Source organism: Zeugodacus cucurbitae, chromosome 6 (genome assembly GCF_028554725.1).
Source record: "Zeugodacus cucurbitae isolate PBARC_wt_2022May chromosome 6, idZeuCucr1.2, whole genome shotgun sequence".
Lineage (NCBI taxonomy): Eukaryota > Metazoa > Arthropoda > Insecta > Diptera > Tephritidae > Zeugodacus > Zeugodacus cucurbitae.
In genome coordinates, this window is record NC_071671.1 from 5,489,349 (window position 1) to 5,512,791 (window position 23,443).

The 23,443-nt window shown below is 38.4% G+C and overlaps 9 protein-coding genes and 2 pseudogenes across 9 annotated transcripts; 10 read left to right on the plus strand and 1 right to left on the minus strand.

The window, feature by feature from the left end:
- Positions 1 to 390: 390 nt before the first annotated feature.
- On the plus strand, positions 391 to 1,247 carry LOC105211245 (trypsin theta). Its single transcript, XM_011182590.3, has one exon. The coding sequence runs from the start codon at positions 486 to 488 to the stop codon at positions 1,188 to 1,190; it is 705 nt and encodes a 234-aa protein (XP_011180892.2). The 5' UTR covers positions 391 to 485; the 3' UTR covers positions 1,191 to 1,247.
- Positions 1,248 to 2,283: 1,036 nt separating this feature from the next.
- On the plus strand, positions 2,284 to 3,220 carry LOC105211244 (trypsin alpha-3). The gene has a single exon (XM_011182589.3). The coding sequence runs from the start codon at positions 2,338 to 2,340 to the stop codon at positions 3,145 to 3,147; it is 810 nt and encodes a 269-aa protein (XP_011180891.2). The 5' UTR covers positions 2,284 to 2,337; the 3' UTR covers positions 3,148 to 3,220.
- Positions 3,221 to 3,834: 614 nt separating this feature from the next.
- LOC105211243 (vitellin-degrading protease) lies at positions 3,835 to 4,707 on the plus strand. Its single transcript, XM_011182587.2, has one exon. The coding sequence runs from the start codon at positions 3,863 to 3,865 to the stop codon at positions 4,631 to 4,633; it is 771 nt and encodes a 256-aa protein (XP_011180889.2). The 5' UTR covers positions 3,835 to 3,862; the 3' UTR covers positions 4,634 to 4,707.
- Positions 4,708 to 5,104: 397 nt separating this feature from the next.
- LOC105211242 (trypsin) lies at positions 5,105 to 5,973 on the plus strand. Its single transcript, XM_011182586.2, has one exon. The coding sequence runs from the start codon at positions 5,212 to 5,214 to the stop codon at positions 5,917 to 5,919; it is 708 nt and encodes a 235-aa protein (XP_011180888.1). The 5' UTR covers positions 5,105 to 5,211; the 3' UTR covers positions 5,920 to 5,973.
- Positions 5,974 to 6,121: 148 nt separating this feature from the next.
- LOC105211241 (trypsin zeta-like) lies at positions 6,122 to 7,595 on the plus strand (annotated as a pseudogene).
- Positions 7,596 to 7,698: 103 nt separating this feature from the next.
- On the plus strand, positions 7,699 to 8,750 carry LOC114803853 (trypsin zeta). The gene has a single exon (XM_029039590.2). The coding sequence runs from the start codon at positions 7,824 to 7,826 to the stop codon at positions 8,655 to 8,657; it is 834 nt and encodes a 277-aa protein (XP_028895423.2). The 5' UTR covers positions 7,699 to 7,823; the 3' UTR covers positions 8,658 to 8,750.
- A 154-nt stretch (positions 8,751 to 8,904) lies between these two features.
- LOC105220604 (trypsin zeta-like) lies at positions 8,905 to 10,247 on the plus strand (annotated as a pseudogene).
- Positions 10,248 to 10,717: 470 nt separating this feature from the next.
- LOC128922534 (trypsin zeta-like) lies at positions 10,718 to 12,277 on the plus strand. The gene is made up of 2 exons (XM_054233394.1): positions 10,718 to 11,748; positions 11,828 to 12,277. The coding sequence occupies exon 1, from the start codon at positions 10,772 to 10,774 to the stop codon at positions 11,612 to 11,614; it is 843 nt and encodes a 280-aa protein (XP_054089369.1). The 5' UTR covers positions 10,718 to 10,771; the 3' UTR covers positions 11,615 to 11,748; positions 11,828 to 12,277.
- LOC105211254 (transmembrane protease serine 9) lies at positions 12,084 to 16,490 on the plus strand. Its single transcript, XM_011182598.3, has 2 exons — positions 12,084 to 13,024; positions 15,537 to 16,490. The coding sequence occupies exons 1-2, from the start codon at positions 12,195 to 12,197 to the stop codon at positions 16,390 to 16,392; spliced, it is 1,686 nt and encodes a 561-aa protein (XP_011180900.2). The 5' UTR covers positions 12,084 to 12,194; the 3' UTR covers positions 16,393 to 16,490.
- A 2,737-nt stretch (positions 16,491 to 19,227) lies between these two features.
- On the plus strand, positions 19,228 to 20,228 carry LOC114803854 (trypsin alpha-3-like). Its single transcript, XM_029039592.2, has one exon. It carries the CDS (start codon positions 19,292 to 19,294, stop codon positions 20,099 to 20,101), a length of 810 nt encoding a protein of 269 aa, XP_028895425.2. The 5' UTR covers positions 19,228 to 19,291; the 3' UTR covers positions 20,102 to 20,228.
- A 491-nt stretch (positions 20,229 to 20,719) lies between these two features.
- Positions 20,720 to 21,661, minus strand: LOC105211258 (trypsin delta). The gene has a single exon (XM_011182603.3). It carries the CDS (start codon positions 21,584 to 21,586, stop codon positions 20,768 to 20,770), a length of 819 nt encoding a protein of 272 aa, XP_011180905.1. The 5' UTR covers positions 21,587 to 21,661; the 3' UTR covers positions 20,720 to 20,767.
- Between the last annotated feature and the right edge of the window lie 1,782 nt (positions 21,662 to 23,443).

Sequence of the window (23,443 nt, forward strand, 5' to 3'; positions counted from 1 at the left end):
AAGGTTTTATAGAACACGCATAATTCTGTTGATTTTCTGCTCGTTTCATTATTTTCATTTTATTTTTATTTCTTCTCCATGCGCTTTTTGTAGGATTCTGATTAACAGAGCACTATTTTTTCTAATTTTTTTTACTATCTGTTTAATGATCAATTTTGTTAGAGTCTATATTAACAATAACTGACGTAGAACTCGTAAGAAAAAACAGTATCTAAGAATAATGGATAGATAGAACACCTGCGCTAAACAATGCATCAGTTCTGCGCGTGCCTCGGTGTTGATAGATCTTACGTAAATCATTTAGAAGCATCAGTTATTTATCCAATAGCAACAGTTTACAGAGCGCAAATAATAAATATCACTGGATTACGGAGGTATATAAGAGCGGATGAAAGTCGAGTAAAGCATAGTTGAACACTTAACATCATACTAAACAGTCTAAAACCACGTAGTTACAGTCTATAGTATAGTTTAACCGCAAAAAAATGGCGAAGTTATTTGCTTGTACTATCTTACTAGTGATCGCTAGTACTGCATATGCCTCCGATATAGAGGGTGGTGTGCCGACGACCATACAAGATCATCCCTACCTGGTGTCCATACAAGGCAAAGATGGTCCACCCGTGATCTGTGGTGGTGCCTTAATTAATGAGAATACCGTTGTGACCGCTGCACAGTGCTTGGCTTTCTACGATGTCTCTCAATTGGCTGTCGGTGTTAATAACGGCGAAAGAGTCATTCAAATTGCTGCACAAAGCTTCAATCCGCAATTCGATTTCGTTACCATGCAAAATGATGTGGCCGTTTTGAAATTGGCTGAACCAGTGGAGAGTGGTGGTTACCTTGAGTTGGCTAGCACAGCACCGGAAAATGGTGACAGTGGTGTGGTAACTGGTTGGGCAGCAAACAACAGTTTAGTGGATGTGGCCGTGAGAACACTTACTGCCGAGGAATGCGGCTCGGGCGACTATAAGTACAGCGAGGATGAAGTGTTGAATACCATGCTATGTGGCTTGGCTAGTAATCTACAAGCTTGCAATGGTCAACCTGGTCTGCCATTAGTGGTTGGTAAGCAGCTAGTTGGTTTGGTTTCCTGGGGTTATGGTTGTGGCAACAAGGGTAATCCAGCAGTCTTCACCGATATTGCCGCCGAGCGTTCGTGGATCATTGAAACGGCCAATAAGCTTTAAAATTATATTGAATATTATGAAATGAAATAATAATTTTATGATTAGTTTGAAGCAAAATACTAGATTTTATTCTGAGGGTTAAAGTTAAAGTTATTCAGTTGAAACTAGTCAATTTTTTGGACTAGTGAATAGATGATAGCACACCACTCCTCTCTTTCCCTCGCAGTTCGGCGCCAGTTGGAGATCCCAAGTGTAACCAGGTCGTTCTCCACCTGGTCCTTCCAACGGAGTGGAGGCCTTTCCCTTTCTCAGCTTCCTCCGGCGGGTACTGCATCGAACACTTTCAGAGCTGAAGAGTTTTCGCCCATTCGGACAACATGACCTAGCCAGAGTAGCCGCTGTCTTTTTACTCACTCATATTTTACTCGTACAGCTCATCGTTCCATTGCCTGCGGTATTCGCTGTTACCAATGTTGTGAGAACCATAAATCTTGCGCAAAATTTTCCTCTCGAAAACTCCTAGTGTCGTCTCATATGATGTTGACATCGCTCAAGCTTCCGCACCATAAAACAGGACGGGAATGTTAAGCGGCTTGTAGAGTTTGATTTATGATGGTTGTATAAAAATCAAGAACTCTGCGACCGTGGGTCAGTTCCGGTTACTGTGTGTCCCACATAATGTTTTGTATTGCCCTTGACCGTATATAAATCCAAAACTCTGAAAGTCAGGGATAATTCCGGTTACTGTATGCCCCAAATAATGTTTAGGAACTATTGTCCTTGGCTGTATAACAATCAAATACTCTACGACTCCGGGTCCGTTTCGGTTACGGTGTTATATAAATAATGTTTAGGAACTATTGCCCTTGAACGTATAAAATTCCAAAACTCTGCAACTCCGGGTCCTTTTCGGTTATGTAGACCAGATTGTTCTGAGAACGGTTTCTTAAGAAAACGGAAAAATATTCTATTTAAAAATAACAAACCTAGCCTAATAACGGCTTAATACTATCAAAATAATATCGAGTTTCCCGAGTTTTTTTTTTCGGGATGATGTCTAAAATCGTGCCACACGTTGAAAGGCACTTTAAAAACTGATAAATAATTTAATAGTTTCGTGCACTCACTTGAGTGTTCACATTTGTTAAACATATTCAAAGTGTTTGCTTTCAATCATATTAATGTTAAGAATTCTGTTGTGGAAATAATGTCGCTAAGTTTTCTATTGATCGCTATATTTACATTGCTTAACATCAACCAAATAGATGGCCAAAATACTTTGAATTTTGATACTCAGTCTGGACTAGATACTTGGAATGCTGATAGTCTGTTAAGCATGAAAATTATTGGAGGAACTAAGGCGAAATTCGCTTCAACGCCATATCAGGTTTCGGTGCGTTTAAATGGGTATCATTTCTGTGGCGGTTCCATTATAGCGAACGATGTGGTGTTGACTGCAGCGCATTGCATTTTTAAGGATCAATTGAATAATTATCAGGTGCAATATGGTGTTGATAATGTTGGCAAAACGGCGAATATTGTTAAAATCGCAAAAATCACCACACATGAGAAATTCAACAAGGACACAATCGATTATGATGTCGCTGTGATTAAACTCACTGCGCCCATACGACTCGGTGTGTGGGCGAAAATTATACCACTTGCCAAAGCTAATCCGCCGGCTGGCGCTAATGCTGTCGTCGTCGGTTGGGGTCAAACCGATGAAAATGGCCCAACTGTGCAGCAATTGCAAAGCATAAATGTGAAGATTGTGGCGCCTAAGGTGTGTAGTCAAAAATATAAAAAGATCGATAAAATCACCGATCGCATGATATGTGCCGGTGTGAGTGGCGGTGGCAAAGGCACTTGTGGTGGTGATTCCGGTGGTCCTTTGGCCGTGAATGGCCAACAGGTTGGTATTGTCTCATGGGGTGTCGGTTGTGCGCATCCCGATTTTCCCGGTGTCTACAGTAGTGTGGCCAAATTGAGAAGCTGGATTACAGCACACATGAAATAAAGTAGAGGCTTCTATATTTTTGCATAAAAAAAAAACTAAATAAATATATACAAGTAAAGTCTTGAAATGTGAAGACCTGCTTTAGCTCCATATATATCTATATTGTGCAAGGTACGTTATGAGTGTTACTTTATAAATGAGTCCGAGTATGAAAAAGAGTGTAAAAGTAATGGTCGTAATCATTCACCGACCATTATATATTGAGCAAAGTACTCTGTAGGAACTGATTTTAAGATTTGTATAGTCTGATCACTCCTTTACGGGATTTATAGTACCATAATATAAGTAATAAGCCGAAATCGGCCGTTCCTCTTTGACAAGATCTCACCTTAGGCCTTCAACAATACCAATTGAATCGTTGAAAAATATATGAGGTTTGGAAGCTCCCTTTAAATTTTCCGTTGTTTCTTTCAATTTATTAGCAGCCGTTGATATTATTTTTATGATCGAGATATCCATATGTTGGAATATACATATATTAAAGTACCCCTACCCCAACTTACTCCTTGTTGGACCTTCTTCCTTGGTAATCCCTACAAAATTATTATCAATGTTTATTAAATTGATAAACAATTATTTATTGTTTTTATTATTTTTGATATTTTTTAATTTATAATACTCTACTAATCATAATTCGATTAATGCTGGTATTATTTTGAGAGCTTTTAAGTATAAAATCGCCACCAATCTTGCTGTTCATTTTAGTTTGGAAACAATGTGGCGCGCTATAACTTTTTTGCTGCCTGCAATCGCAGTACTGGGCATTGCCCACGCTGGACCGATCGATGGTACGGCACCGCTGTTAGATGAACGTATTATCGGCGGTCAGAATACACATATCGGCAATCATCCCTACCAGGTGTCATTGCGTTTAGATGGTCATCATTTCTGCGGCGGTTCAATTATTGGGCAAAAATTGGTATTAACTGCAGCACATTGCATCTTCAAGGATTTGCTCGATAAATATGAAATACAATATGGTGTCACGAATGTTGCAAGCAGAAAAAATCTGATCAAAGTCACAGATATCATAACACATGAGAACTTTGACACGGTTACAATTGATTACGATGTTGCACTCGTCATACTCGCAACGCCGATTCCACTCGGTGCTAATGCAAAAATTATTGCGTTAGCGAGCAATAATCCAGCGGCAGGTACGAATGCCATTGTCAGCGGTTGGGGTCAAGCAGATGAGAATGGTCCGACTGTTCAAATTTTGAAGAGATTAACTGCCGAAGTTGTTGCACAGCATGTATGTCAAGAGAAATACAGAGAAATTGATGACATCACCAGCCGCATGATTTGCGCTGGCCTAGTCGGTGGAGAGGGCACCTGTGGTGGCGATTCCGGTGGTCCTTTGGTCGAGAATAGCGTACAAGTTGGTATTGTTTCGTGGGGTGTCGGTTGTGCGCACCCTGATTTTCCTGGTGTTTACAGCAGTGTTGCAAATTTACGCGATTGGATCGATGCGAATAGTCCTTAAGTTATATGATAATTATTGTCACGAAATGTTAATGGAAGTCACCAATGATTAATAAACAAATTGAAACATATTAATTTAATACTCTCTTATATTTTACAATTATAAAAATTTGCATACTTCAATGAGTACTTCATCTACTGGACGGACGTACTCTCAAAATGTTCATCTATTGAGTAGCAAAAGCTAATGTGATCTCAACAAAATAACTAACTACCTCTTCGATTCGCTAGTTTTCTGCTCGCTAGATTTGTACGATCTTTGCTTTTTATTTGTTCGACGAATCACAGGATCTTATTGCCATAGAATATTATTCAAAGTCACACTTAAAGAGTGTATTCTGTTAAAAGTTCGTTGGTTTACCTGATTTCTTATCGGTTCATTAATTTACATAAGCTTTTATCTGATCTTTTTCTGCTATTGTCGTGACTGTTTCATTAATGAAACTGTTGCCTATATATTGGAAGCTTCAAAAATATGATATAAGAAGAAACACATTTAAGCTGCGTAAGTTTAGTCACCGTGCACAGAACTAGTAATTGCTACGAATATACAGTAGATATAAAAAAGTGTTAACAAGGATGCTCTCTTCATTGGTTTGTCAACTATTGCTCTTAATCACAGCGTATGCCACTAATACGTACGCTGCTGGAATTGAGGGAGGCACACCGACTACAATTAAGGCACGTCCTTATGTCGTCTCCATACAGGGTACGGATGGCACACGCACCTGCGTTGGCGCTTTAATCAGTTCCAATACAGTTGTTACCGCCGCACGGTGTTTGGCTTTCTTCGATAGTTCGAAATTGGTTGTCGCTGTTAATGATGGTGGTCAAGTAGTAAAAATTGCCGCCAAGACTTTCGATATAAGATTTGACCCTATCACAAATGAGAATGACGTGGCCGTCTTGAAATTGGCACAGTCAGTGAAGGCTGGCACTGTTAAACTAGCGAGTAGTTTGCCGAAGACCGGTACCAATGGTGTGGTCACCGGCTGGGATGCCAAAAATAAGTTAGTGGATATGCCTGTGAGTGTCATAAACCGCAAGGATTGCATATCTGGCAAGTTCAAATATAGCGGTGACGAAGTGCTGAAGTCAATGGTGTGTGGACTTGCTAAGAATAACAAGGCTTGTGGCGCAATAGGCGGAAGTCCTTTGGTGGCAAACAATCAATTGGTTGGTTTGATTTCTTGGGGTAATGGTTGCGGCAACAAGGGTAATCCAGCTGTTTATACTGATATACCATCGGTAAGTTCATGGATTACTAAAACAGTTAAGAATTGGTGAAATTTGAATCGAAAATGAAGCGAAAGCGAAATAAAAGTTTAATGTTTCAAGAAATTATGTCTTCAAAAATTATTCTAAAACAGTATCAAGATAGAACCATCAGTCTAATATTGGTCGAAAAATATGTCAAACCTTTTATAAAGAATAATTGTTACCATACCATCAGCAAGGCCTAGAATCTACAGTCTTCATCATTGAGGCTCGCAAAATAGTTTTTTGTATAGTGGAAGTTTGTTTCGAACCCCTTTTTCGATGATTGATATTATTTACTGTGGCTGTAGCTTCCAAGTCCCTTCGTTACATTATGAGAGGACTTCACTTGAAGGAGCAGACCTCAATTGTGGAACAATAATAGACTTCAATGCTCAAACTTCTAACATCAATAGAAGTGGGACACATATTCCGCTCACTGCTATTACCGTATGATAATACTATCGAAATATAAATTAAATGTTAGTTCAAAATTCGAGATAACTTTCGAGTGGTAGTCTACTTGAATAAATCAAAAATATAGTGCTCAAACGTTGTTCGCTTGTCAGAAAGGTAGAAACAGTAGGTCTTTACACGTCGTGGCGTAAGCAATAGCGAAGTAATAATAGAGCATACCGAACAATGACTTGCTACATTAATCATATATTTGTCGTCTTTTTCGCGCTGATTTTGGCCGTAACATACTGCACCGGCTCAACTACACAAGACAATTTCGAAACAGCGCATAATGAAAGGGATATCGGCTCACGTATTGTTGGCGGCAAAGTGGTTAATATTATTCAATAACCACATCAGATAAGTTTGCGTATGAGGTATATCAATGGTAAAGCGCAGAAACCATTCATGCATTCGTGTGGCGGCAGTCTCTATTCGGAGCGCATCGTCATCACCGCAGCACATTGCCTGTTCTCCCGTGTGAAGGAGGAATTGATGATGGTGGCAGGTGCTAATGAACGCGCCAGCGCCGATGGTTCCATAACCGCTGTACAAGAGATCATCATGCATGAGCAATATAATGAGACAACTTACTACAATGACATCGGCTTGTTGGTGCTCGCCACAGCGTTGCCGATCAATAATTTCACCATTAAGCCTGTAGAGTTGACCGAGGCGCAGCCGCAGCATGGTGATATCGCTACAATAACCGGTTGGGGTCTACTCTCACCAGGTGGCGCATTTTCCGATTACTTACGCGAAGTGAAGGTGCCGGTTGTTGGCAATGAAATCTGTAATCAGCGTTATAAGGGTGCTATCACCGATGCTATGCTGTGTGCGGGTTTGTTGGATGTTAGCGGTAAGGATGCCAGTCAAATGGATTCGGGAGGACCGCTGCTGGTTAATGGCAAATTAGCTGGTGTGGTATCATGGGGTAACGTTTGTGGACTCCCGGAATTTCCCGGTGTGTACGCAAATGTTTGGTATTTATTACCGTGGCTTCGTGAGACTATCGCCAAGGTGGAAGCGAAAATCGTTGATTTATAAGGATGTTATACATACTAAATAAAATATTCGCCTACATCATCAGTTTAAAAATGGTTCCCAAACTGGTCGCAGTTTTTTGGGGGAAACCGTTTATTGAAAGACGAAAGTCATATTTTTTGTAATCTTTTATCTAATTGATAAAGAGTCGTTTATACCAGACTAGGCTACCGATCACAAAATTATTAGTGATAACACTAAAAAAACAGATAATAAATTAATTTAAAAAATATTGTAGTAAATTTTATCAGCGTTTTAAATATTAATAGATGTTAACTGGAAATTTCATAATTCTCAAGTGGGAATATTTTATTTCAATTTTATTTAGTAATTGCAATTAAATGAGAATACTCTAGTTAGAATTTGTCATTAAATTGGCGGTCCGTCAGTATACACTCGCGTGTTGCGAAGGTAATACGTCGAAAATTTGTAAAATGACTAGCAGCACCTACAATATTTTGTGTGTCGCTTTGGCGATGTTTTTGGTGGTCACGAATAGCGCAGATATTAATCAACCAACCAATAATCAAGTCATAGATTCACGAATTGTTGGCGGCAAAGTGACAAATATTGTGCAGTATCCTCATCAGATCAGTTTACGTGAGAGGGATGCAGCGGAAGAGCCCTACGATCATTCATGTGGTGGCAGCATATATTCGGATCGTATTGTCATAACCGCATCGCATTGCGTTGATGGTACTGAGAGCAGTGAACTTATGGTTGTTGTTGGCACAAATCAACGCAACGGTACCGATGGTGTAATAGTACCTGTACAAGAGATTATTATGCATGAGGAATACGATCAAGAACGAACGACTAACGACATTGCTCTGCTGGTACTTGCCGCTGCATTGCCGATCAATAATTTCACCATTAAACCAATTGAATTGGCTGAGGTGCAGCCAGAGCATGGTGATATCGCTACAATAACCGGTTGGGGCTTAGATGCGCAATCACAGATTCCCAACTTTCTGCATGAAGTGAAGGTGCCGATCGTAAGCAATAAAATCTGTAATCAAAGTTATGAGGGTGCCATCACCGAAGCCATGCTCTGTGCGGGTTTATTGGATGTTGGCGGCAAGGATGCCTGTCAAATGGATTCGGGAGGACCGCTACTGGTTAATGGCAAATTAGCGGGTGTGGTCTCATGGGGAAGCGGTTGTGGACTGCCCAACTATCCTGGAGTATATGCAAATGTTTGGTATTTACTACCATGGCTGCGTGTGAATATCGCCAGGGTAGAGGCGAAGCTCGCGAATCAAAACTAAAAGTTGTTTAGTTCATATGGAAGTTATGCGCACTTCTACAGTGTAAAATATGGACAGTTCCATAATGAATAAAAGTTTGTCATGCTAAAGCAAGTGCATTAGTGTTTTTTAGCTTTCGGCTCGGGGATTGGCGATATAGTTTCTTCGTAGTTCAAGTGCGACTATTTCTCTTATTATTTGCCTCTTACAGACTTAGAGGTCTCCAAACTTTAAGAAACACATTTCTTCCCAGCGTCAAACAAAATTATAAGGGATGTGCTTTATAAGTAGTGCTTTATAAGTAATCGGTTCCAGTAATCGCACTCCTTATCAGTTTACAAGTGGACCCCAAACTATACGCAGATATTCTGGGAGAAACCGTTTATTAAAAGTTGAATGTTATATATTTTGTTTTTTCTGTTTCCAAATTGATAAGTGTCGTTTATAATAGCTTTGGTAAGAGAATTGTAAGGAGATTATTATAAATTATTGATAACGGAACAGATTATAAATTAATTTTCAAAAATTTATAAAGTCGATGTTATCTGCATTTTAAGTATTCTCAGTGGGAATATTCTATTACAAATTTCTTGAAATTTAGCGACTAAATTGGCAGTACGGCAGTGTAGACGCGTGAGTTGTGAAGTTGATACCTGGTAAACTTTAAAATGACTTACTCCTCCTTTAATATTTTGTTTGCCTTTTTGGCGACTTTTTTGGTGGTTCGAAGCAGCGCAGTTATCACTCATCCTAACACTAATCAAGCCATAGATTAGCGCATAGTTGGCGGTAAAGTGGTTAATATTTTACAGTATCCTCATCAGATCAGCTTACGTGATAGGGATATCAGGGTACCGCAAGCACCCTACGATCATTCATGCGGTGGCAGCATATATTCGGATCGTATTGTCATAACGGCATCACATTGCATTGAACGTAGTAAGAGAAACGAACTAATGGTTGTTGTTGGCGCAAATCAACGCAACGGTACTGATGGCGTAATAGTTCCAGTACAAGAGATTATTATGCACGAACAATACACTGGACGTTTGAATAATGATATAGCTTTGCTGGTACTGGCCGCTGCGTTGCCAATTAATAATATAACTATTAAACCAGTTGAACTCACCGAGGTGCAGCCGCAGCCTGGAGAGATCGCTACAATAACCGGTTGGGGTTTAGACGCTCAAGGTCAGAGTCCAGATTTCCTACACGAAGTGAAGGTGCCAATTATAAGCAATGAAATCTGTAATCAGAGCTATCCAAATAGCATCACCGATGATATGTTGTGTGCGGGTTTATTGGGTGTGGGCGGTAAGGATGCCTGTCAAATGGATTCGGGTGGACCGCTGCTGGTTAATGGCAAATTAGCGGGTGTGGTCTCATGGGGAACCGGTTGTGGACTCCCGGATTATCCAGGCGTGTACGCAAATGTTTGGTATTTATTGCCTTGGTTGAGGGAGACTATCGCCAGGGTAGAGGCGAAGCTCGCGGATCAAAACTAAAAGTTGTTTAGTTCACAAAGAAGTTGTACCGACTTCTTTATTGTAAAATATGGCAGATGTATAATGAATAAAAGTTTGTCTTGCTAAATCAAGTACAGTAGTGTTGTTTTTTTTGCTTTCGGTTCAGGGACTGTTCCTTTGTATCTCAAGTGGAATAGTTGAAGCTCGTACACAAAAGCCCGTTCACAAAAGTTAGAGGTACCCAAACTATACGGAATACATTTCTTCTCAGCGTCAAACAAAATTATAGAGGCAGTTTTGACTTAGTCAGTTATCAGATTACAAGTGGACCCCAAACTAGGCGCTGTTGTTCTGGGAGAAACAGTTTAATAAAAGTCGAAAGTTAAATTTTTTGTAATCTGTTTGCAAATTGATAAAAGAGTCGCTTATACCAGCTGAGTCGAAAACATTTGTAAGCAGATTATTATTGATAACGGAACAGATTATAAATTAATTTGACAAATTTATTAAATCAAGTTTATCTGCATTTTAAATACACTCAAGTGGTAACATTTTTTTTTAAATTTCTTGGAATTTAGTGAGAATACTTTACCCAAGTTGTGTCAATAAATTGGCAGTACGGCAGTGTAGACGCGTGAGTTGTGAAGTTGATACCTGGTAAACTGTAAAATGAATAACTGCGTCAATAACATTTTGTGTGTCTTTTTGGCAACTTTTTTGGTGGTTAGGATCAGCGCAGTTATCACTCATCCTAACAATAATCAAGTCATAGATTCGCGCATTGTTGGCGGCAAAGTGGTTAATATCATACAGTATCCTCATCAGATCAGTTTACGTACTAGAGATATCACTGAACCGCAGCAATCATACGCTCATTCATGCGGTGGCAGCATATATTCGCAACGGATTGTCATAACGGCATCACATTGCATTGAACGCAGTAAGAGGAACGAACTAATGGTTGTTGTTGGCACAAATCTACGTAGCGGTATTGATGGCGTAATAGTTCCGGTACAAGAGATACTTATGCATGAGGAATACGGTCCAGAACGAACGACTAACGACATTGCTTTGCTGGTACTTGCCGCTGAGTTGCCGATCAATAATATAACAATCAAACCAATTGAATTGACTGATATGCAGCCGCAGCCTGGGGAGATCGCTACAATAACGGGTTGGGGTGTAAACGCTGAAGGAGATAGTCCCGACTTTCTGCACGAAGTTCAGGTGCCAATCATAAGCCATGAAATCTGCAAGCAGAGCTACCCTAATAGGATCACTGATGATATGTTGTGTGCGGGTTTATTGGGTGTTGGCGGTAAGGATGCCTGTAAAAAGGATTCCGGTGGACCGCTGTTGATTAATGGTAAATTAGCGGGTGTGGTCTCATGGGGAAGCGGTTGTGGACTACCGAACTTTCCAGGCGTGTACGCAAATGTTTGGTATTTATTACCATGGCTGCGTGAGACTATCGCCAAGGTGGAAGCAGCAATTTTGAGGGGAGACTATTAAAAACAGTTTTATATAATATGAAAATGCTAAAAAATTATGTTGATATACAAAATACGGATATTGTACCATAGAGGTACAAAAGTACCGTTTCGATTATATTTTAAATGCTGATGAACTGATTATGCGAAATCTTGGTAAGTATATTGAAATAGTTTCCGTTGACAAACTTCAAAAACACACCCTCGTATATTTAAGTATAAGTACATTCCACAGGTACACATCATTTGATCACGTTAGTATTCGAACGATTAGAGTAAACACAAAGTAATTATATAATGGGCTAAGCACTTTATCAGCGTGGCTAATAAATCATATACGTTTAATTAACCTTTAAGAAGCATAATCGCAAAACCTTGCAATAGACCATATCAACAAAACGTACACCGTCATGTATCGATTATAACCGATAAGGCCTCCATTATAGTACATTCTTTGGAAATCCAACACCTTATCAATATTTTACATCAGACGTGTTTTGGTCTTATTACAAGCGCATAGAAATTAGTCTTTGGCCAACCGACTGGCCAACAAGTCAACTCTCTTGTCTTAAGTTCACATCTAACTTAAAAACATTTCCGCAATGAAAATCTGCATAATTTCTGTCAGCATATTGGCTTTAGCCTTTATGAATACAACCTGGGCACGTACACTCGCCGAAGTGGACACAGCTGACACTAAGGATGGACGCATCGTTGGCGGTTATACAGTTGACATCACGGCGCATCCGCATCAAGTTAGTATGCGTCTGAAGGGTATACTATCATCGCAAAAGAGTTATGCACATAATTGTGGTGGAGCCATTTACTCCGAGTACATCGTCGTAACCGCTGCCCATTGTGTGATCGGTAAGGTAGCAAGTCAATATCAAATAGTCGCAGGTGCAAACGAGAGACGTAGCGTCGGTGGTGCACTAGTACCTGTCAAGGAGATTATTATGCATGAGAATTACCAACCAAGCTCCTATAATAACGACATTGCGTTGATGGTGCTCGCTGCGCCGTTGCCGATTAATAATGTGACCATCAAAGCTATACCGTTGGCTGATCGTCCCTCATTGAATGGCGACACTGCCGTCATTACCGGTTGGGGTGCGCTGAAACAGGGCAGCAGCAGTCCAGATCTATTGCAAGAAGTCAAAGTGCCGATTGTGAGTAATGAGTTGTGTCAGGAGGATTATGGTGCAGGAAGAATCACCGATTCTATGTTGTGTGCGGGATTACGTGGCGTTGGTGGTAAGGATACGTGTCAGGGTGATTCGGGTGGTCCCCTATTGGTTAATGGCAAGTTGGCAGGTATCGTGTCATGGGGTAATGGCTGTGCCAGCCCAAAATACCCAGGTGTATATGCCAATGTGACGCATTTGTTGCCGTGGTTGCATGAAAATATTGCTGCGATAGAATCTACGCTATTGTATTAATGTTCAAAATTTTGTAAAAATAAACAATCCTTAAACGTACCATTGTACATTCTTTTTCATTTCGTTTTCTTTTTAAATAAAAAACTGAAAAGACCGCAGACGATAAGAGTAGAGAATAGGGTAATCGATAAGTAGTTTTAAAGCTATTATTTTTTTCGTTGCCTACATTTTGGCGCGCAAATAATACATTTTAATGTTAGAATCTGAAAAATGCCATCAAATGTTTAGATTAAAATTATATTGAATCGTTGAACATTCGTCGAAAGACAAGTCTCCAGATGTAATCAAAATAGTATTAGTTCAAAACAAAAAAGTACGCGTTACATTAAGTTCAGGGTCGAAACACACTATAGCTGATCGGTATGGCTACACTATTTGGCAACAACTATAAACCATATAATTAGTAATTAAAGATGTTAAACACGTACAATTTGCGGTACATAAATGATATTTCTTATCAAATAGAAATAAAAATAAGTAAGCATATTTATGGTTAGTTGACCGCGACTTTATTACGTGCTATGATAAGTAGCAGACGTATAACTATTAGGCTATAAAATGATACGTAGCTTTTTATATACCATTCAGAGTATTAGGGTCGGTATTATCAATCTTATAACGAGTTCTATTGAGTTAATCTCACCGGCCTTCTAATAATAAATTTAATCAAGCAAATTTGTAGAACTGTCGTAATCACAGCTCGATTATGAATTTGGAAATCATGAATTCAGTTTCTTGTCAAGCAAATTCTACAATTATAAGAAAAGTCTCTCTTAGCGAAAGTCCCTCGAAAGTAGAAGTCCAATCTAATTTTATATTCAGGTTAAGAAGAAATAATATATAAAATTTTGTAAGACCCTTCCAATATCTATACTGAACACTGGTAAAATTTGGACAAACCAAAACGTTAAATACGCAATCTTATGGGCTGCGCCAAAAAGCGAAAATGTTCTAAAAAGCAAGTAAGGAGGGGCTAGGTTCGGGTGTAACCGAACATTTTATACTCTCGCACTTATTTATGTATTTTTTATTTTTCAGATAACACACAATTTGATCCACCTATTCGGCAGAAAGTCCACTAGAATTCGAAAATCATTATATGTGACCTGGTCTACGGAAAGTGGGCTTAGGTGTCAAAAAATTAATGAGATAACGAGAAACTGACGAAACGAGTTGTTTATTTTTAACAGCTGTTTCCCAGAAAACTAGTTTTCGCACGTTAGCTCCCTTTTCGTAGACCAGGTCACATATATAGTACTAGAGGCCCGGTACTTGCTTCGATACGTATAAAGTGAAATAAAAACATAATTGATTTTAACATCAAATCCATTTATTCAAACAAAAAAAAATAGTTTATTATAAATGAAGAACCCCTCGACCGATTTTTGGAAACTTCAAATAAACCATCTACTAAATTGTCCGAACAAAGCCTAAACATTTGGTTTGGATAGGTGAGCCCGTTCTTATGTTATAAAATTACAACGAAAAGTGGCATTAATTTTTATATATGTATATAGATATGGGGGCTGGGGTAATTCCTGTATCGATTTCAACTATTTTTGCCATCAAGCAAAATTATATCAAAGATTATACGCTTATCTAATTTTTCTAAGGTATTCCTATACCAATTATTAGGTATAAGGAGCTGACACTAAGGTCTTCTTATTCGATACGCGGGCTTAGAAAAGTTATAGTCCGATTTATACAATTTTTAAACGATTGATACCACACGACAAATGCAGTATTTATGAAATGTTGTATTCCAATATCTTCATTGGTTCTTGATGTACATATATATCATAATGTGAACGAATCAAATTTTTGGAAAAAGACAAGTAGGTTTGGTTGTAAACCGAAACCCATTTTCAAGATGTCATGTGATGTTCAGGATGTCAAGAAAATGTTATATACCAAATTTTATCGAAATCTGTTGAGTATTTTATGAGATATGTTTTTTGGCCCATAAATTAGTCTTTTCGGTTATTATCATTTTATTTTTTATCATTTGATATATCAGCCCTCCCACAATGCCAAGGAACATGTGTAAAAATTTTATCAAGATATCACAATTTTTACATATTGTGACATTCGGATTTCAACTCGTATCGTCATTCTGATAATTTTGATATACATACATATATAACCCATTCAGTTTTATGAACAAAACTACATGCTCTGTGCACCATGTTGCGGGAGTATAAAAATCAAGCATCGTTTTTTTAACTTTATATATACACTATATCCGCATTGGTCAAAACAAATTGGCACGCAACGTATTTGAAGTAGATCTATGTCAGGCAATTGCATAATTTACGTCATGTACATATGTATTAGACTAGATATGATGACAAATACTATGTATGAAAAAATAGTTAACTTCAATTTGATAGAAAAAAAAACAAATGCGATAACACAGTTTGATTCTACGTAAATAGATGATAAGTTAATATATGATAGAAATAACACTAATTTTGTCACAGATATCATTTTTTTACACAACCGATGACAGTACAAATTCGATTTCGTTGCATTACGGACGCACAAGAAAGCAATGGCACCAACCTTTAACAGCGCACTACAACTTTTTCTCTTGACGCTCTGCGTTTCAATCGCGTTGACGGCCTGCGCGACGCCACAGGGCCGCATTGTTGGCGGTGCAACGGTGGACATCGCCAGTGCACCGCATTTGGTATCCATACGCTACAAGCACAATGCCTCGACACCCTTCAGCCACCGCTGTTCGGGCACAATATACGCCGAGGATATCGTGCTGACCACGGCGCGTTGCGTCATCGGCTTGGAGCGCAATCAACTGTTAATTGTGGCCGGCAGCAGTTATCGCACACAAAGCGACGGTTATGTTTATCTCATCAAAACGATTCTGATACATCCGGATTTCGATATTTGGTTCATCGACAGTGATTTGGCGCTATTGCGCTTGGAATATCCACTCACTAGACAACACGCGAAAGTGATCAGACCGATCGAAGTGGCGGAGGAGCTGCCCACTGCTGGCAGTGCAGCCACAGTGGCGGGTTGGGGTGCCTCCGCAGAGTACGGCGCTTTTGAGGAGCAACTGCAAGAGGCCACTGTGCGAGTGTTGGACAGCGCGCAGTGCAAACAAGCTTATGGCGCCGGACGCATCAGCGCGGCCATGTTGTGCGCTGGTGGTGAGAGTGCCAATGGCGTTGCAATTGACGCTTGTCTGGGTGATGCGGGTAGCGCGCTAGTTTCGAATGGCACGGTTGTTGGTTTAGTATCGTGGGGTAATGGCTGTGGACGTGTCGGTTTTCCAGGTGTCTATACAAATTTGGTGCATTTCCAGCAGTGGATTAGCAGTGAAGCGAGTAATAATAATTAATTTGGCATTCAAACATTGCTACTGTATTTATATAAAAAATGTATGTGCGGCAATTAATAAGTGATTTGCCGAAATTAATAAAAAAATAGTATGAGTAATGCGTTTGTGTAATTAATAGATAAGTCTCTATTGTCATTTAATCGTTATATACAATTGCACCATTTACTAATCAATCATAATATATAGGCCATTGTGCCATTGCGAGTTATTGAGTGTTCTTAGCTGATAAAAAAACAGCTTTAAACTCAATCGATTATTTGTTTCTAGCAAATACATGTGTGATCTAGTAGAAAAAATTTAATTAAGTTGCTTACATTCTCAAAGAGAGGTCGCGCCCATCGAGGTGCTCAATTAGTGTTCGGTTACTTGATACTGTCTTCAGCCAAATATAGTATTTGTACAACTATGTGTAAAATATGGCAACTTCACGGTTTCCTATATAGAAGTTTCCTTAAATCAGATTACACCTAATTCTGTTTTTACACGAATTATTTTTACACGAATTTGAAATAACACGAGTAAATACGAAAAAATATTTCTATTTTTACACGACATAATTTGAAATAACACGAATACAAAAAAAACAAAATTACTTTTTTTACATGAATTATTGGATTTAACACGTTTTTTTTTAATGAATTTTTTTCTACTTAAAATAATTCTGGTGTGTATTCTGAGTTATGTCTATGTATGCGTAATTTCTGTTTAATTTCTGTGAAATTTCTGGAAATGCGGGATTCCCCGAATTATTGAAAAAGTAAAAACGTACATAATGTATTGTACACACAATTTAGTTCCTATTTGACAATTATAATTGAAAGATCGTTAGTTTTTGCTGATTTTTAACAAGTGCTAAGTAAAATAAAGTAGAAGCTCATATAATTTTGGTAGACCAATAACAGGTTAGTTTCAAATATTTAATTTTAGATTTTTGCATTTTTGATTAATAAAATATATTTTGGTAGCCATACCCATGTTACATAATTCTCCTGCATTAAAAATGAGGAAAGCGATCAGCTTAGATACCAAAATCAAAATTTTATAATATATATTTAATATTTTTTTTATATTATTTAGTCTAATTTTAACTTATTTTTTTAGGTCTAGAACCAATCTATTATTTTTGTACTTGGCCAGTATCTTTTTTTACACGATTTTTTTTTACACGAATTTCTCGGGAACCATTCTATCGTGTAAAAACAGAATTAGGTGTATACCTATTTTATGAAGTGAGGTTTTCGGTAGTCAATAACGGAATAAGAGTATGTACTTGAACTCTGTTGATATCACTAGAATCGTGGATATCCAGAACAGTAAGAAACTGCAGAAAAATTATCAAATTTTATGAACATCACATTTGTCGAGATTGGGAATCAAACAGTTTGTAAAATAGGCGTAATCTCAAGCTCCGGAGTTTGGGCGGTGAAATTGATCAGATGCAGTGGCGGATCCACGGGGGAGGTTTTTGGTGTTGAAACACCCCCTAAACTCAGAGAAAAATATATGTTTGGTGATATGGGTTTGGAATGAGGTTATTGATCAAAAAATCACATTATTAATTATAGCAATCATAATAAGTTACAAGATGTTTGTTGTTATTCATATAATTCGAGCTTTGTCTACATTTGTACAAGCAGTATCGTTGAAGTTCAGTGATTAATTGAGGATTACACGTGATCTCACATTCCATGTTATATTTTCCTTGGTTTTTGAAAGAATTCTTCTAGTATTTCATCAACTGACAGATCAATATCCCTATGAATATTCATTGATGCTCGACCATTAAGCCTATCTTGACCTGTCGTATTTCGTAAATAGGTTTTAATTCTCTTTAAACTTGAAAAACTTCTTTCCGGTGATGCTATTGAAACAGGCGTAAAATCTTGAAAACATTCCCAAAAGACGTTTTGTTCACTGCTGCTAAAGCTTCGAGAGCATTCCGAAAATGCTTGCCTGAAGTTCGCTGTTTCCAAATTTGCACCTCCTCAAGAAAGTTTTGTTCTGAACAGTTGATCACCCTTTCATAAAAAGAAAATATTTCTCGAGCTTTTTTAGCGTCAAATTCGTAATTTGGGAAAAATACACAAAAAACAAAAAAACGTGTCCTATAATAACTGAATTTTCGCGAGAGAACTGTTATATTAATAATACGTTGAGTAATAAAACTTTTCGTAATACCCCCCCAAAAATTTTTTCTGAATCTGCCACTGATCAGATGATTGGCATTTATTATGACTACCTGTGGCTGGTGATGGTGAAAGTATACTATATGAAGTCATTAAGTGATACCAAGGTTTGTAAATACTATATTGTCAAATTGGATGTCTAACAAGAGCTATCCTATTGTTGGTATATATTATCGCTTGTTGGACAAAAATACAGTTCTGACAGCCAGAAGGCATTCTTACTATCTAACAGAAATGTAAGCTCGATTTTTCTATACAGTTTGTTTCAGACCAAGTCGGCGTTAGGAAAATCGTAAAAAACAACTTATTATTCATTAATCATGGGCAGCACTGGGGACTTGAAGAAGCTTTGTTCGAAGTAAAAAGCTTTTAAACGGCTCACTACCGATTTCGTTTTCTTTACACCGAGTCATTCTGAATATAGATTAAATACTGGAAGAGATTAAACAAATTTCAAATGCACATTAACCATATCTTTTGATATACATACATATTTATTGTAACCATAAAGATCAATAAAGCTCTATTGAAAAAACAAAAAACAACAAAAATTAGCTTATCACTGCAACATTCCGTACTTAAATGGCTTATCACAACAAAACAGCTTAATAAAATAAGATAATCCGCATATTTTGACCCCATAGTGCTGTTTAGTGTATTACAGTTATATTAGTCGTTTCCAGTGCGTTTTGAAAACAAGACTTGAGATCGCTATGCAGTACATAAAACACACTATAACACTTTGGCTGTTATTCGCCTGCTGCACTGCTTTAGCGGCTACTACACGCTCCGAAATACAACCCTTCATCATAGGCGGACATGAGGTGGACATCATCAAGCATCCCTATCTTGTTTCCATACGTTACCGCCTAACGGCCGATGGTCCGTATTGGCACAAATGCGCGGGTGTTATAATCTCCGAGAAGGCGGTGCTCACCGCCGCACAGTGCGTACGCGAAATAGAAACGGAACGGGTTACGATCGTTGCGGCGGCCAATCAACGTACCGGTGGCGATGGCCAACAATATCCGGCCACCAAGTGGATCGAACATCCGAAATTCTCAACGCGTACTGGTGATTACGACATTGGTTTGATATTTGTGGATTTGCCTTTCCAATTTGATGCAACGCATTCGATTTTGCGTACAATCAATATACGTGAAAAACTGCCAGCTGTGAACCAATTGGCAACTGTAGCCGGTTGGGGTTATCGTGAAGAATTTGGACCATCATCCTACAATTTAGAGGAGACTAAAGTGCCAATAGTTAGTCGCTCACAGTGTATCTCCATTTATGGCTCGGGTGAGGTCACATCACGCATGATTTGCGCGGGTTATGTACGCGGTGGCGGTCAAGATTCTTGCCAGGGTGACACAGGCGGTCCTTTGGTGTATGCGGGAGAATTAGTGGGCCTAGTTTCGTGGGGCTTTGGTTGTGCGCGTCCAGGTTATCCCAGTGTTTACACCGATGTGGCCAGTTTGAAGTCATGGATTGTGGAGGAGTTGGAGAAGGCGCAAGCGTAAGGGAAGATGAATATAAAAAGAGCAAACGAAGCATAGCAACTCAGCATATAAGTTTTATACAAATAAAATTCTATTCTAGGTTTTGTACGGAAAATTTGTATTATAAAATAAAAAATGTAATATCTTACGTCCAGAATCTAATGATTTTTTGTGGTATAGAAGATTACCTAGCTAATGCTATACAGTTCTTATTGAGTTATAATGACTTCAGCTTCTCCATAACTTTTCGCTTTTAATCTGCTTCCTTTTAGAACTTTCTTTAAATTGGTATTATCAAATATTAATATTAGATCAAGGTCCTGTGAGTTTCCTGAATCTAGACAGGTGGGGTTTAAAAGATTCTAAGTTGTCTCAAGCTATTAAGAGACAGCATTCTCTTTATGTGTATTATTTTCCTCCAAATACGATTCTAACTAAACTAAACTTTTGAAACATTTGCTTTTCAGTTGCAAATATTCTCTCGGGGTCAGTGCCTACGTTTTTCGATTTAAAAAATTTAATACTCGAATCATAAATTATACAAGTTATACAATACTCCTCTTTACGCAAGAATTTGCAAAATTTATGGACTACTTAACATTTGCGATAATCGATAATGATAAATACAAGCAAACGAAGTTATGACTTATCAATGTTTAATCTCAAAATTATATAGTTTATACATATTTACAAATATGAATAACGCTCAGATTCAGCACCGCCAGAATTTCCGGAATTCGTCAGTATATCGCACGTCGCTTCGATCCACTCAGCTAAATCGGGCACCGATGCATAAACACCCGGGAAGTTTTTACTGCCACAGCCGGCACCCCATGAAACAATACCCAATAATTCATTGCCAACAATTAGTGGACCACCCGAATCACCTTGGCAGGAATCTTGACCGCCACCCACCACACCAGCGCACAGCATACGTTTCGTCAAAAAGAGCAAATATGATTTGCGACAATCAGACTGTCCCACTAGATTAACCGTCACCTGTTGCAAGCGATTACTCAATGGCCCGCCCTCTACGAGTCTACCCCAACCGGTAACGGTAACCTCAGTGCCTGCCGGAGGACGCTCCTTGGCCAGTGCGATCGGTTGAATAGACTCATTGAAAGTCAAATTAGTGGCCAACAATAACAATGCCACATCATAATCGTTGAGTACATTATACTTTTCGTGCGCTATAATCTTCACAACTGGAATGTTGACGCCCTCTCCATCGAGTGTTGACACGCCGGCGACAATGCTTATATCCGTGGGGTCCTCATCGTCCACACAATGCGTGGCCGTCACAATAATGTTTGCAGAGTAGATGCTGCCGCCACAGAAATGACGTCCCCGATAGCGCAGCGATATCTGATGTGGATATTGACGTATATCGGCATCGGTGCCACCGACAATGCGTCCATTGTCCAGTAACGAGTTGGAGCCAGCAATGGCGCGGCCACCAAAGCAGGCGATGGCGAATAACGCGACGAGCGTGATGTGGCGTAACATTTTCACTCAGCGCAGGATTAAAGCGGTATAAGCTGCCGGACACTTGCCTAGCACTTATATGCGGCGATAAGCCGTCGCGAAATGTCAAAACTGCCTAATTTGTGGGTGTAGTAAATCAATGCTGTGTAGCAAGATTGGCGTGTGCAAGCGGGAAATACACTATGTCGTGGGTTTATCAATAATTACAGAGGAGCAATTAATTAATTTAGTAGTAGAGATTAGGCAATTGATTAGCTTAAAGTAAATATCGGTAAGAAAAACCCCTCTTATCTGTGTATATTTGTATGGAGACAGTGTTCTCTATAGAATTTGAAAGCAAATTTCTCCGTACAAATCTAAGAGTTTAGAATTTAACGAAAAAAATACTTTAAAAAAGAAAGCATACTTTTAGGCGCTGTGAAAATAAAGAAAATAAAAGTGAAGGTCGCAACAATTTTTAAAGTAAGGAAGGAACAAAGCGATCCTCAAGGGGTACTTATACTATTTTCTGAAGTGCGAATTATAATTTGCTCCTTAAAGGCAATTTGGCTGTCTATGTATGAGGATCACTAACATCATCCAGTAATCGATCAAATGTACTCTGATTAAAATGTCTCCGGACCTTTTTACTAAATCATGTTCTTACCTGATGAGTACACAAGAGTAAGTGAATTGAACTTCAGACCCGTCCATAAATAACCACTCAATTTACATCATACCTTTATCTATTTGTACTTTTTAATGCATATTTAGAATTGCCATGATTCATTATCGCGCTGATTAGTCGAATTACTGCAAATAATGTTTGTCACTACTCGAAAAAGAAAACGTGCCGGTAATAACAACCAGACATCGTGATTATTTCTCAATCAACATATTCGATTTAAACTGCCTAAATCCAATTGTAGCGCAGATTATATGGATTATCAAAGATCTTAAGTTTGAAATTAATTCACAAATCTGAAAAAAAAAACATTTTAAATGACCTTTGGAATCTCGACATGCCTGCATTTGTTACTATCAGTCCTAATGACTTCGGGATTCCAATGAAATGCAAGACTTCAAAATATATATTATACTTCCAGTAATTTCCGGCTAATGTGATTCGTTCCATACACGATGTGTATTCGCCCGACTTGTATAGCCCGAATTGTAAATTTAGATTTATAATTTACGTTTAACGATTGTTTAAATCCCGAAGCTGTAACCGTCTACCTCTCAGACAAAAGACAAGACATATCAGGTTAAAGGATCCAATGTTCAATCAACAGAATAACCTCAACTAATCATTGGGTAATCACAAAGTGGGCTCTCGACTTTTATTACCTCTTTGTCAAGTGTTTATGCATGTATCCATTCTACAAGCTATAAGGAAATCCTCTCCCGTCTTCTCTTATTATATAATATTTAATCCATTCAACTAAATATAGTATTATCTAAAGATTGGCGAGTTAACTAAAACTATTAAGTACATTTGCGATAAGTTTTCGATTTAAGTGCTTACATGCCTATTATGCTAATCTTCAGTTCGTACAACAACTACATGGACTTGGTAATCAGAAGTCCTTAGTTGTTGTATACAAATTAATTATTGCCTATTTTTTGCACTAATTTCGCTCTAAAGACTACCGAAAATTTATGATGGATATAAAGTGTTTGATAAGGCAATAATATGTGGTTACTTGCATACTTCTCAATATACGAGTATTCTGTGTAAAAAAAGTTTTTTTCTCCTCGTTTTTTCCTATCTAATTTTATCATTGCATTTTTTTACCGTCATTCGGTATTGCCCGCAAATAACGTAAATATTTTCAAGTGGTTTTTAATGTGGTTATAATTTCTTTATTATGGGATAATTTCTGCAGTGTTATCTGCTTA